The 14,760-nt window shown below is 34.8% G+C and overlaps 1 protein-coding gene across 5 annotated transcripts in view; it reads right to left on the bottom strand.

Annotated features, from left to right (window-relative positions):
* MORC3 (MORC family CW-type zinc finger 3) overlaps positions 1 to 14,760 on the bottom strand; it is a 48,147-nt gene that overhangs the window by 13,533 nt on the left and 19,854 nt on the right. For all 5 annotated transcript variants that reach the window (XM_045540640.1, XM_045540641.1, XM_045540644.1 and 2 more), the window contains 8 exons: positions 14,020 to 14,167; positions 12,192 to 12,320; positions 11,856 to 11,975; positions 9,273 to 9,370; positions 2,698 to 2,802; positions 1,222 to 1,344; positions 1,041 to 1,115; positions 14 to 59 (listed from right to left, as the gene is read on the bottom strand). In XM_045540640.1, the coding sequence (XP_045396596.1) occupies positions 14 to 59; positions 1,041 to 1,115; positions 1,222 to 1,344; positions 2,698 to 2,802; positions 9,273 to 9,370; positions 11,856 to 11,975; positions 12,192 to 12,320; positions 14,020 to 14,167 (844 nt within the window). The remainder of the gene's footprint in view (positions 1 to 13; positions 60 to 1,040; positions 1,116 to 1,221; positions 1,345 to 2,697; positions 2,803 to 9,272; positions 9,371 to 11,855; positions 11,976 to 12,191; positions 12,321 to 14,019; positions 14,168 to 14,760) is intronic.

Here is a 14,760-nt window from a genome sequence, read left to right as displayed (position 1 = left end):
AAGGCTTAATTACCCGAGTGATCACTTCTGGTGGTCTGATCCTGTATTTTTCCTTGTTGCTTTAAAATAAAGATGAAAAATTAACATATTTACTTCACTATGTCTCAATTCCATTTCCCAACGACATACCTGCCATTTCACTATTGAGTTACTGTGAGCTGTGCACTGAACTGTGCTTCAATTGCATTATTATCAGTAGTAAGCTCTTAGGGGAATGCTTTCTGCCTTTTATCTCAGTAGCACCCTAATGTCTGCCTGAAGTTTTTCATCCCCGCAGGCATGAATCGCAGACCACTGAACGGAATATCACGTAGGATTCTAACTGGTTTCCTCCCCTCCAATACTGTGACTAAATTTAGTACACTACAAATCAAAGCCATCTGAAAGATTCTTAGTGAACTTGGTCTTCTGTGTAGAGTACATTAGCCTAAAGTCACCCTGGCTATTATTACCCAGGTTATCTATCCCATTTCCATTTCCCATTATTCTCATTCACATACTTACTCTAGTTAAGCTAAACAAATGATCTGTTTCCCGTACACTCTTGTCTTTTGTAATAGGCCCTCAAAGGCCTATTACAGAAATGACATCTTTCATAAAGTTTCCTGATCCATTTCTGCCCACCCCTTCCCAGCCAGAAAAAATCTCCCCTTATGAGCTTCCTTATGGCACTGGATCGTAGCTTCTCCAGCACTCACAGCTTCTAATTGGTAATATACGTGTCTCACCTTCTCTGTTATACCTTCTTTAAAAGCTTGTAAAGGGGAGTATTTACTAATGATTCATCTGTATGCAACTCAGAAAAGATACTCTTATGCAAAGTATCTTACATCTAGGACAGCAGTAAATAAAAGGTAAATAAACAGCAGGTATCCACAGCATAAATCTTTTTTTAAAATACTTGATATTTTGTACTCTATGTCATAATCTTTCTTGTTACACTAGCTTTACCTCCAGAGAAGCATCAACTAATGTTGCCAACACATCACTGTTCATAATTTGGGCACTATTCCCTCACTATACATTAATACAACACTTACTTCTTTTTGTAGGTTTTTTCATAAGTGGGATGCACCAAATCCTCATCTTCAGGTTCTTCTGGAACCTCGCAATTTCTAGTCAGAAAAACCACATAGGATTAACATATCACTAGTGCCTAGTCATACATTTTGAACAGTATTTTCTGCCTTTCCAAAAAGGGTACTATCAACTATGTGATACCTGAACTGTGGGTCAGGGTTATTGGAGCAATACCATTTTTCTGGAAGTTGATCTATCCCATCTGGTAATTTTCGCCACTTTAGACAGGAATCACATTGAACCCATGTCTGATCAGGACGTTTCCTGTAACAAAACAAGAACAAAATATTGACATGGAATTACAGACTCTAAATACGTCATTAGATTTTCTATCACAAAACACTCTATTATTTAAGTCCTTTCTTAAAAATTCTGTAACATAAGTATTTTTGTTGTACAGCAATTTAAATTTTTAAAAACAACCACTCTGGTTACCTTCAAAAGTTTAAAGGCTGCAGTCCAATTTAAACAAAGTGATTTAAATGTCTTGTTTAATAGCAAATAGTTAAATTTGTTCTATTGTAATGACAACTTAGAATTTCAAATGTCTGTCCCTGAAATTTATATTAAATTAGCATCTGTAATGCCAAATCTGCAGTGTATTTACTAGCACAATAAACCACTGAAGTACAGAAAATGTTATATTACTATAATTTAAATAATTTTAATTGTATAATTACATTTTTATCCTCTATTTTAGCATATTTCTGAATAACTAAAATTTGTATACATTTAGTTTATAAAATGCTTTCATATTTTGCTCATTTGAAAATTATGATTCCTATAAAGAACTTATATACACCATTTTACATATGAAAACTTCACCTTAATGCCAATAACTTTAAAAATCTAGTTTTTAAAAAATCATTTAGACATTTATATAAAACTTAACAATCCAGAAGTTCATAAAGTAAAAATAAACCCCTTGTTTCAGGAAATTAAAACTGTTAATTTCTTGAATCCTGGAAGAAATTTTCTACTTATAAAAGTATGCATATGTATATGGATAAGTAAAAAAAACATGAAATTTATACAATCAGTCGCATTTTTTGTTTTCATTATATATCTTGGATATTTTTCCATTGGTACACACAGATATTACTCATTCACTCATTTATAGGATTGTCCCTATGTGCTAGGTGTGTTACCAAGTGCTTGTCAGACATCATATTGTTTAAATTCTTACAACTCTAGGAGGTAAGTGTTATTAATGTTCTCATTATACAAGCTCACAAGAGGCCAAGTAACATGTTCAATGTCACATGGGTATTTAATCAGAACTAGAATCTGAACTCAAGTTTGGCTTTAGACCCAGTCCTAACAAATATTACATTATAACCAGTGTTTTTCAAACTATGAGATACAATCCATTAGTGATCATGAAATCAATTTAAAAGGTCATGATTACCATTTTTAAAATGAATGTTTCATGAATCCTTTGTGTATGTATATATGTATATATTCATTCACAGATTTTGCAGCATGCTGATTCATGTTGCAGAATTTATTTCTTACTACGAGTTAGAGTTGTAAATTTATGTAACACTGTAAAATCACTATACTCTCCAATACCACATCTGGCTTTCTGAGTTGACTTTTTTTTTAAAATGTACTTACTGTATATCTTCAACTGGCAAATTTAGAGGATATTCTGCATTTTTCTTCACTTTCATTTCATTCCAGTAATCATTCAGCTTTTCTCCTAGTGCTGCTATTGTAAGCCTTAAAAAAGTACATTATAAATTCAAAACAATAATAATGATTAAATCTTTTCAAGCACAAGAGAAATCATAAATAATCTAGTAACAATTAGATGGACACTGTGAGGAGGAAAAACTCCAACATGTACAGTTAATAAAGAACATCCAAAGTATAACTGACCCTTGAACAATATGGGCTTGAACTACAAGGGTCCACTTATAAGCAGATTTTTTTCAATAAACATACTGAAAAATTTTTTAGAGATTTAAAACAATTTGAAAAAAAAAACTGCAGATGAACCGTACAGCCTAGAAATATTGAAAAAAAAAATTATAAAAAGGTGTCATGAATGTGCAATATATGCAGATATTAGTCTCTCTTATCATTTATGTAAGTATACACAAGTCTACAATAAAGTTAAAATTTATCAAAACGTACACAAACTGTACATAGCATCATTCGCAGTCGAGAGAAATGCAAACAAATGTAAAGATGCAGTATTAAATTATAACTACATAAAGTTAACTGTAGTACATACTGTACTACTGTAATAATTTTATAGCCACCTCCTATTGTGGTGAGCTCAAGTGTTTCAAGTAGTGGCTTAACACATTGTCATGTGAGTTGTATTTAACTCATGCTACTAATAGTTTTGAGCCTGGAGCCTTGTGAAGCATATGTAATTCACACATCTCTTTGCCTAGGAGCCTTGTGAACTATTTTTCAAGTTGCACGTAACTCATGCACAGAAAACAATAAAAAATAATAAATTTTTCATTAAATTAGAAAGGATCATTTTGTTTTCGATGTTTTTATTCTATTTTTGTAATAAAACACCGTGGCCCCAAGGAAAAAACATTTTTTTTTCCTAGTGAGGCAATCAATGTGTTAAAACACGAAGTGACAGTAATCATCTCCAGGAGGCAGGAGTTCCCAGATGCCATTAAGAAAATCACTAAGGAGAAAGGATACGTGCCTGACCAGGTTTAAGAAGAAAGTGCCCCATCCTGGGGGAAAAAAATGCTACAAAGGACATTTATTAGTAAGTGATGCTAATCACCTCCACGTTTGTCTCTTCAGGAAATTTCAAAATAGTAAAACGTGAACTCCCTCAGTTCTCACATATTTTTCATCGTGTTTTGTGCAATACTGTAAACCTTGAACACTACCATGGGACCCACACAAAATGCCACTAGTGATGCTGTAAGTGCTCCTAGGAAGCAGAGAAAAATCATGACATTACAAGGAAAGGCTGTAGACTGAGGTCTGCAGTTGTGGTTGCCCACCACTTCAAGATAAATGAATCCAGCATTACGGACCATTGTAAAAAAAAAACCCCAAAAGGAAATTCACGAAGTTGTTGCTGTAGCTACACCAGCACAGGTGCAAAAACCTTGCACTTTGTCTGAAATACCTTTTTATCTTGTACTGAAAATGCAGCTTTTATTGTGCGTGCAGGATTACTATAAGAAAGACATACCTACAGACTCTGATATGATTCAATAAAAAGGAAAGTCATTATATGACAACTTCAAGCAAAAGAAAGGTGAAGGATCTAAAGCTGGGGAGTTTATGCCAGTAAAGGATGCTTTAATAATTTTAGAAACAGGTTTGGCTTAAAAAAAAAAAAAAAAGTCACAATAACAAAATAGTAGTTTCTGCAGGAGTTCCCAGATGCCAATAAGAAAATCATTAAGGAGAAAGGATATGTGCCTGACCGGGTTTTTAATGCAGAAGAAAGTGCCCTATTCCTGGAGGGAAAAAAAGCTACAAAGGACATTAATAAGGAAGAAAAGCGCATGCCAGGATTTAAGCCAGGAAGGGATAGGCTAACCCTGCTGCTTTGTGCAAATGCAGTCAGGTTTATGATCAGGACTGATCTTAATCTATAAAGATGCTAACCATAGCCTTGAAGGGAAAAGAAACACCAGCTGCCAGTCTTCTGGTTGTACAGTAAGACCAGTTGTTGTGTCTGAGCAATTTATGTTAAATGGTAAAAAAAAAAAGGGGGTGGATGGAGAGGAGGCCTGGACCCCAAGAACCCTTTTTCTTTCTTTGTTTTATTATAGGGACAGGGTCTCACTGTATTGCCCAGTCACAAACTCCTGGCCTCAAGCGATCCTTCCACCTCGGAGGCATGTGCCCTGGTGCACCCAGTGAGAACCCTTTTTCTGGTTCCATCATGCTTTGTCTCTGAAGTCAGGAAGTACCTGGCCAGTAAGGGACTGCCTTTTAAAGTTCTTTAAATATTGGACAATACCCTTGGGACCCAGAACCCCATGAGTTCAACACCAAAGGTATCCAAGTGGTACTTGCCCCTAAACATGTTTCTAATTCAGCCTTTAGACCAGGGGCGTCACAAGACATTTAAGGCTCATTACACATTCCCCTCCATGGAAGGGATCATCAATGCTGTGGAGGAGAGAATAGAACCCCGATAGAACATCATCAAAGTGTGGAAGGACTGCACCATTGAAGATGCCATTGTTGTTATAGAAGAAGCTGTAAAAGCCATCAAGCCCAAAACAATAAATGCCTAGTGTCCAGATATTATGCATGACTTCACAGGATTTACAACAGAGCCAATTAAAGAAACCATGCAAGAGATTGTGGGTATGGCCAAAAGAAGAAGAAAAAAAAAAAGTGGGAGGTGAAAGGTTTCAAAATGAATCTTGCAGAAATTCAAGAGCTAATAGATGCCACACCAGAGAAATTAACGAGATGACCTGACGGAGCTGAGTGCTTCTAAAGCAGTGCCAGACAATGAGGAAGACGACAAAAAAGCAGCAGTGTCAGAAAAGAAACTGACATTAGAAAATCTGGCAGAAGGGTTCCATTTATTTAATACTGCTTTTGACTCCTTTTATGATATGGACCCTTCTGTGATACAGGCATGGAGACTAAAGCAAATGGTGAAGATGGACTGGTACCAGACAGAAACATTTTTAGAGAATGAAAAGGTAAAAAGGTCAGACAGAAATTTACCATCTATTTCAATACAGTTGCACTATGTGTGCTGCCTTTCCTTCCATATCCTATACCTCTTAAGCCTCTGCCATCCAAGAAAGCAAGACCAACCCCTCCTCCTCCACCTACTCAATGTGATGATGATGACGATGACCTTATGATAATCCACTTCCACTTAATGAATAGTAAATATATTTTCTCTTCTTTATGATTTTCTTAACATTTCCCTTTAGTGGTCCCCAGCCTTTCTGGCACCAGCGACTGTTTGCATGGAAGATAATTTTTCCATGGAGGCGGGGGGGGGGGGGGGGGGTTCAAGCACATTACATTTATTGTGCACTTTATCTCTATTATTATTACATTGTAACATATAATGAAATAATTAATTATGCAAGTCACCATAGGTCTGGGCCCCCTACAGTCTAGCTTGCTTTACTGTAAGAATACAGTAATATGATACATATAACATACGTGTTAATTGACTGTTTATATCATTGGTAAGTCATAAGGCTTCTGGTCAACAGTACGTTATTAGTAGTTAAATTTGGGGGGAGTTTAGTTAAATGCTGATTTTCAACTATGTGGTGGTGGGGACAGGCAGTGCTCCTAACTTTTGTGTTGTTCAAGGGTCAATTTAATATTGTCAACTACAGGTACAGGCTGAGCATCTCAAATCCAAAAATCTGAAATGCTCCAAACCTTTTTGAGTGCTGACATGATGCTCAAAGGAAATGCACATCAAAGCATTTCAGATATCAGATTTTTGGATTTGGGCTGTTTGACCAGTAAGTACAATGCAAATATTCCAAAATACAAAAATACCCGAAATCCCAAACACTTCTAGTCCCACACATTTCAGATAAGGGATACTCATTCTGTAATAGTTTTCTTTCTTTCAAACCATTTTAATTTTCATTTCTTTTTCTTGCCCTATTGTACTAGTTACTTCCTCAAGAATAATAATGAATAGCTGATATCCTAATCTCATTCCTACTCTTAGGAGGAAAGCTATCAATAATTCACCATTAGGAATTATGTCTGCTGTTTATAAATACTATGTTTAATTATGCCCTTTGATTCATGATTTTCCAAGTGTTCCTTTTCTTTAAAAAAAATCACAAATTGGTATAGAAATTTATCAAGTTCTTTTTCTGTGTCTATAAAGACGACCATAAGAGTTTTCATTTTAACATCAATATGATGGATTACACTGATTTTTGAATATTGAAACTACACATGCTATCTTGGAATACAGCCCACCTGGCTTTAATGGTATTATCCTTTTAACATGTCACTGGATGATACTATTTTAATTAAGACTTTTATATCTGGCCAGGCATGGTGGCTCACGCTTGTAATCCTAGCACTCTGGGAGGCCGAGGTGGGTGGATCGCTCGAGGTCAGGAGTTCGAGACCAGCCTGAGCAAGAGCAAGACCCCATCTCTACTAAAAATAGAAAAAAATTATATAAACAACTAAAAATATATATAGAAAAAATTAGCCGGGCATGGTGGCGCATGCCTGTAGTCCCAGCTACTCGGGAGGCTGAGGCAGAAGGATTGCTTGAGCCCAAGAGTTTGAGGTTGCTGTGAGCTAGGCTGACACCACGGCACTCTAGCCTGGGCAACAGAGTGAGACTCTATCTCATAAATAAATAAATAAATAAATAAATAAATAAATAAATAAATAAATAAATAAATAAATAAATAAATAAATAAATAAATAAATAAGACTTTTATATCTCTAATCATGAGAGAGACTGACATAAATTTCCTGTTTTGTAATGCACTCTTGAGCTTACTGTCAAGGTTATGTAGCCTCAAAAAACCTTTAAAAGAGTTTTGTGTAACACAGATGCCTTAGCTATTGTGAATAGTGCTGCAATAAACATAGGGAATGCAGATACATCTTTAATATACTGATTATATTTTCTTTTTAATATAGACTCAGCAGTGGGATTGCTGGATCATACAGTAGTTCCATTTTTAGTTTTTTTGAGGAACCTCCATACTGTTCTCCATACTGGATGTACTAATTTACATTCCCATCATTGGTGTGCAAGGGTTCCCATTTCTCTATATCCTCGCCAGCACCCAGTAACAGATAAATATGGTATATATACACATGGAATATTTTTCAGCCATAAAAAAGAATGAAACCCTGTCACTTGCAACAACACGGATGGAACTAGAGTACATTATTTTAAGTGAAATAAGCCAGGCGAAGAAAGACAAATACCACATGTTCTCACTTGTATGTGGGAGATTAAAAAAAAAAAAAAAAACAACAGCAACAAAAACTGAGCTCATGGAGATAGAGAGTAGAATGATGGCTACCAGAGGCCAGGGAGGGTAGTAGGGAGAGGGGGATAAAGAGAGGTTGGTTAGTGAGCACAAAAATACTGTTAGAAGGAATAAGATCTACTGTTCGGTAGCACAATAGGGCAACTATAATTAACAGTAATTTATTGTATATTTCAAAATAATTAGAAGAGTGGGACTGGAATGTTCCTAACACAAAAAAGTGATAAATGCTTGAGGTGATGGATTTCCCAATGACCCTGATTTGATTATTACACATTGTATCCTTGTATAAAAATAGTACATGTACTCCATAAATATGTACAACCATTATGTAACCCACAAAAATTTTAATTTAAAACTTAAAAAAAGAATGCCACTTCCTTAAATGCTTGAATTTAATGTGAGAAGTTTTGAATTTATTCAGTTTCAAAGGCATGTGTCCATGTCATCTAAAATGGTGAAAAATTGTTCACGCTACCACCTTATGTTTTTAGTTTCTGTAGGATCTGTAGTAATCTCCTTTTCATTTCTAATATTGATGATTTGTGTTTTCTCCTTTTTTTCCTGATGAATCTTATAAAAGAATCTTTTGGTTTTTTGATCATGTCAGTTATTAATTTATTGTCTCTTGGCTCCAAATCCAGTCCAGGTTCTGGTACTCTATTACTATTTGGCTAGAGCACAGTAACCTCCCAAAGGAGCCCCAGCTGTGCCCCAGGCCACCCTCTGCCCACTAGCAGTCTTCTTCTGCTGGTTCCATAAGCTCACAACCTCAAGCAACACAGGGCACTTTCTACAGACCAGCTCCCGTGCCCTCTGGCAATGGTAGGCTATGTCTACAGACCAGAACTGGGCAGGCCTTTTATTTACCTATTTAAATTATTGACTTCTTTTTAAAGTTTATTTTGGGAATACTCTCATAACTTTTTCTAAGCTAATTTTTTTTTGCAATTGTGTGGATACTTTTATATTTAATTATGAAAGTATAATTACATTATAGAACTTTAAGAAAATGGGTGGGTGAGGGCCTTACACAGCAAACTAATTTTACCGTCTTCATCCATTCTAGGAGTTGTAATCTACTCCATCACAAGTAGCATATTCTAACCTATCTTTACTGATGAGGTATTTCTGAGATTCAGAGAAAATAAGGTATGTTCCTGCTTTCTTGGTAATCCATTTCCAAGGAATCTCAGTCAATAATTTAAATAGGTAACATACCTGTACTCATTAGTATAGTCGAAATCTTGTTTATTATGAGTTGGCTTAAGGAAATTACACTCTATAATTCCAACTACTCCAACACCCATGTTGTTGGCCTGAAAAAATAAAATGAAATCAGCATTTTAAGCATAAGACATGATGCTTGACATAATCACCCTTAAAGACTTACAATTTGTATAAAATATTATGATTCTCATGAAATTTAGACTGAAAAAAACCACTGGTAAGTGATGTATTTTTCTGAGTTAATTCCTAAATACATTAGAGCCTTCCTTCAAAACCATTACCACACTTGACAAGTATCCATTTAGACAGTATTATCATCCCCAATGTTACACAAGGGAAAAAGGACTACCTCCACTAGGATACAACTTCTTCAAGAGTAGTAACCACAAATAATTCATCTGGATATCCGTAGTAACTAGCAAAGGCTCTGGCACATAATATTCCCTAAGTTTCCTAGATAGAAGTTAGTAGTTTATCTAAAGTTACATATCCAGTTGCTAATGATGATGAAATTAAAACCTAGGTCAGTTGAATTAATTATTTTTAAACCCTGCTAGCTAAAATATTGAACTCAAAGTATATGAGTCATACTCTGGTTATCTTCATGTGATTAACAAGTATATTTTATTCATGACTATAGCTTACTTCTGAGTCTGCATACAAAGAAAATAATATGTAACTATAAAATGAAAATTTTCATTAACACTATAGACCAAACCATACAAATCTAACTGTAATCCTGCTGTCTTAAAGACCATCAGTAGTTCCTCACCTCATACCATTTATAAACCATGCTAATAACAAGATCCCTCAATTTGTAGTTCTTGTCCATCTTTTTTCCAACCTCATCTTCCTCTCTCTCATTCCTCTGTTCTCCTCTTAAAATATGGTTCACCCACAGCAAATTACTCCCTTTGTAATATACTCTCAGAAGCTTCTTTCCCTTCCTTTGCAGATGTTTTCTCTCCCTAGAAAGAGCCCCTTCCAGACTTTCCAACACAGTGAAGTCAACTGACACTCATCTCAATCAACACTTTCTTTAAGAAAGCTTTTCTGAAGCTTCCAAGGATGTTCCATAGTCCCCTCACCAAACTAAGCTCTGATGGTATGCTCTGTATCTTATCATATTTTTATACTGAACATCTAGCATGGCAAATCATATCTACGACTATTTAATGCTCACTGAATCCACAGAATGCAAATATTAGGCCTAGTCCACCATGTGGTAAAGTCAAGTATTACAAGTTTACTATAACAGCCTATTTTTATAAGGTGGAACTTAATCAGAAATTGTACACAATGCAAATTTAACTGGATTGAAAAAATGGGCTATATATCTCAGTTAAGTCAGATTCATAAAATAACAAAAAAAACACTTACATTCTGTAGCAGATACATTGTTTCTTTTGAATCCTAAAACACTGAAGAAGTCCTATTACCAAAATTGCATTTCTAATTGCCAGTGAAATTCATTAACTTTAACAGCACATCACATAATATTTCTGGCACAAATTAGTATTCATAAATGAAAAATATCATTTAAAATAAATGTCATTGTACCTCATATCATGGTTGTCAGATTTTTAAATTTATTTTCTAAGTGAAATTAGTGGTTGCAAAAAAGAGCCCAACAAAATTCATTTACTTTTGCAAAAAATGCCATATTCTGGGCTCAAGCCATGTATTTTTTTAAAATATTTATTGATTGATTGATTGAGATAAAGTCTCACCTCTGTTGCTCAAGCTACAGTGCAGTGGTGCCATCCTAGCTCACTGCAACTTTAAACTCCTGGGCTGAGGCAATCCTCCTGCCTCAACCTCCCAAGTAGCTGGAACTACAGGCACACACCACTGTGCCCAGCTAATTTTTCTATTTTTTTTGTAGAGACAGGGGTCTCACTCTTGCTCAGGGTGATCTTGAACTCCAGAGCTCAAGTGATCCTCCCACTTCCTCCTCTCAAAGTACTAGGATTATAGGCATGAGCCACCACACCTGGCTCATGCCATCTATTAATAGAATAAGGGAAGCAGAGTTACAACCTTTGTTGAATAGTGTTCAAGATAAATTCACACTATTATACTGCATAGAGCTCACATCATTCTATAAAAAATTTAAAATGAAGTAAGACAAATAGAAAATAAAAACCACAGAATTGTAAAACAAAAGTATGCCTAGCCTTTAAACATTTAAACGAAGTTGATACTCAGAATTATCACTGAATGAATCACTAGATCCATATCCAAATGTAGTCAAAAGATGTGTCTGTGATCCAGACTCACTGTTGGGTCTTATGCAAGTTGCTTAACCTATTTATTAGCCTCAATTGCCTTATCTGTAAAATGGGGATAAAAGAAACATTCTGCCCCCACCCCATGGGATTATCCAGGATCAATTGAAAAATTAATGTAAAAGTTCAAATGCCATACTAAAGTTATTTTTAAAAGACTGACATTTAAAAGTCATAGGTAAAAAAAGCACAGTAAAATTATTTCATATTTGACCCAATAGCATTTATTATTCTAACTTTTGTAAAAAAGAAAAAAAGACATCTTCTTTTCGAATATAAAGCTTACCCTTAACTGACATCCAACTTTTTCATAAGCTTTGATGAGTCTATTTCTGTGATACATCATTATCCCATAATGATCTTTATTTCTGCAGTTGAATCCAAAAGTAATTCTCACTGTTTTAGTCTTAAAATGTTAAGGAAAATTCTGAACATAATACCTCACTTACTTCAAGTCATACTTTCTATTTCATTATTTAGTAAATACAAAGATACCCAATGAAGGGCAAAGCTTGAGAGGATGAGAATCCATACTAGGATAAAGGGGGAAAAGGGCAAAGGAGATACATTTGATTGACATATCTCTATACTACAGAATTATAAAAATGAAATGAAAGGATACTAAAAATTTGGGTCGATAAACATCACGTTCAATGTAGGCAAGACTCTTCGAAACAAGCTGTGTCTTCACTTTCTGTCCACGTAAGATGATCTGCATTCTTGGTTTTAGGTATAATATACTGCAGTAAGCCTACAAAGAAACATAACAATATTTGTCCTTCTTAAATAATTATCGACAGGTTTGCTCAAAATTAAGATGTGGATTTAAATAGAAATCTAATACCTTGTTTTGATAGAAGACACTTCAATAAAATAATATAGACTATAGGAGAGCTGTATTAGTTATTCTATTTTTCATTAAAAATAAATTCAATATACTATAGCCAGTAAAAATGATTTGCAGAATACAATCTACTGACCTATATATAGATGCTAATGTATTATTGAATACATAGAAGTTACAAAGCAGTATGTACAGTATGATCTCATTTTAATTTTTAAAAACTGTATATATGTACAAAAAGAAATTTTCTGACTTTTCTGTCAAGTACATATACTGCTATTATAATTTAAAAAGCAGAAATAAATTTCATTTAGGCAAAAATAATGAACAAGATCTAATATAAACAGAATATATAAGCTTGACAAGTAAAAAAATTCTAAATTATGCATCAAAATTTAAAGTAGACAAACAATGCTTTTTCAAAATTGAGCTGTAACAATCTGCAGTCATTAAAATGTTTTCATTTCTTTTTATTTAAAAAAAAAATTTAAGCTAGTCAAGTGCAGCAGTGGGAGTGGAAAAGGAACAAAGAAACCTGTAACTGGTTGTGATATTGCAAACACCACTGCACTTGGACCAGCTTGTTTTCATTTCTTAATAGATTGAAACTTGAGATACTAATACTTTGGAAAATTGACTGAACTTTGTACCCTAAAACATTCTAAAATATCACATGTTGTTCTGGGCCTGCCCCTAAGCTATCAGAAATCTCTGAAGGAAATGCATTCAATAACAAGGATAGATGAAAGGTTCAACACAAAACTAAAATTTGCATACGTCTCTTACATTTTTTCCTGATTTCAAAAGTGGTACTTTTGAAGTGTACTAAAACCACACCATTTGCTCTGTCTGTGGACCTGTTTCATACTTGAGCAAGATTTTCTTAATAGCTAGGTGCTAGCACATACCCCCAAAACATACTAGGGATAAGTAAAGGAATAGTATTTGCCATTGTAGTTGCTAGGACATCAGAAAAAGTTACGTGACAAATACATTTGTAAATGTCAAATATATCCTCAGCTTACAGTTATGGAATAATTCTAGCAGAAAAAATAAAAGCAAAAAGTTAGTATCATGTCTTATCAAATACAAAAGTCGACATTAGCATATCATCACTGTTATATCAAGATATTAATTTCTTCAATCTTAAAAACAATCCATTTCTCAGAGATGTTTACCACAAAATTATATTAATATACATTATCTACAGTCTATAATTTATTACTTTAGGAGGACAATTAAGGTGTATGTGTGTTCTAGAATATTTTAAAATTTAAAAAGACACTTTAAATTTGGTGTTTTGTGGCTGAATTAATTAGTATAGCCATCATACAATACACAGATTTCAGCATTATCAATTCAAATAATCTAAGCACATAGTAAAAGAACTACACGCGCTGTCAAATCTGATGACTTCACAATTTATTAATAAAAAAGGTTTTTAAGCAAATAAAATCACCAGTGAACTAATAACATATTAGTAAGTTGGTTCATGTCTGAGATACTTTGATTCTGAGATCACTGGCAGCCCTTGTAACACAAGCTCTCCTAATACCGCTATTATTTGATGATTTTCTCATCTCCAAAAACAGAGGTGAATACAGACCCTCAGGGAATAGTCACTCTCAGGGGCAATTTGATCCATCCTTTCTTGCTTCTTGTACCCTTTCTTCCCTGTTGTCTCATCTAAATCCTCAGGAATTCTGATGTCATATTTATCCTTTTCAAAGTCGAACTCTGTTGAATTTTTGTAGCTGTAAATATAATTTTTAAAAAGAACCAAAATTTAACTTCACAGCAAGATAAGCAAGCAAATACTACTTTAAGTTGTTAAAAAGTAAATAAATGACAGGTGATGTCACGCCTGTAATCCTAGCACTCTGGGAGGCCAAGGTGGGAGGATCGCTTGGGGTCAGGAGTGAGGCCAGCCTGAGCAAGAGCAAAAGCAAGACCCTGTCTCTACTAAAAGTAAAAAAAATTAGCTGGGCGTGGTGGCACACGCCTATAGTCCTAGCCACTCAGGAGGATGAGGCAGGAGAATTGCTTGAGCCCAGGAGTTTGATGCTACAGTGAGCTATGATGATGCCACTGCACTCTAGCCCAGGTTACAGAGCGAGACCTTGTCTCAAACAAAAAAAGCAAATAAACCCCTCCCTATGACATCCTCATAGGGTGTAAAAGCAAGGGGGAAAAAAAAAAAGAAAAGGAATTCAGAAGGTGCAGAGAACGCCTATCCCTCATACATTGCTGATGGAAAATGATACAACCACTCTGGAATACAGTCTGGTAGTTTCTTAAAAAAAACTAAAAATGCAACTACTATATGACACAGTAAGCACACTCCTGT

The sequence above is a fragment of the Lemur catta genome, chromosome 1 (genome assembly GCF_020740605.2).
Source record: "Lemur catta isolate mLemCat1 chromosome 1, mLemCat1.pri, whole genome shotgun sequence".
NCBI lineage: Eukaryota > Metazoa > Chordata > Mammalia > Primates > Lemuridae > Lemur > Lemur catta.
The sequence above is the reverse complement of the archived record's forward strand: the minus strand, read 5'-3'. Positions and strand labels throughout refer to the sequence as shown.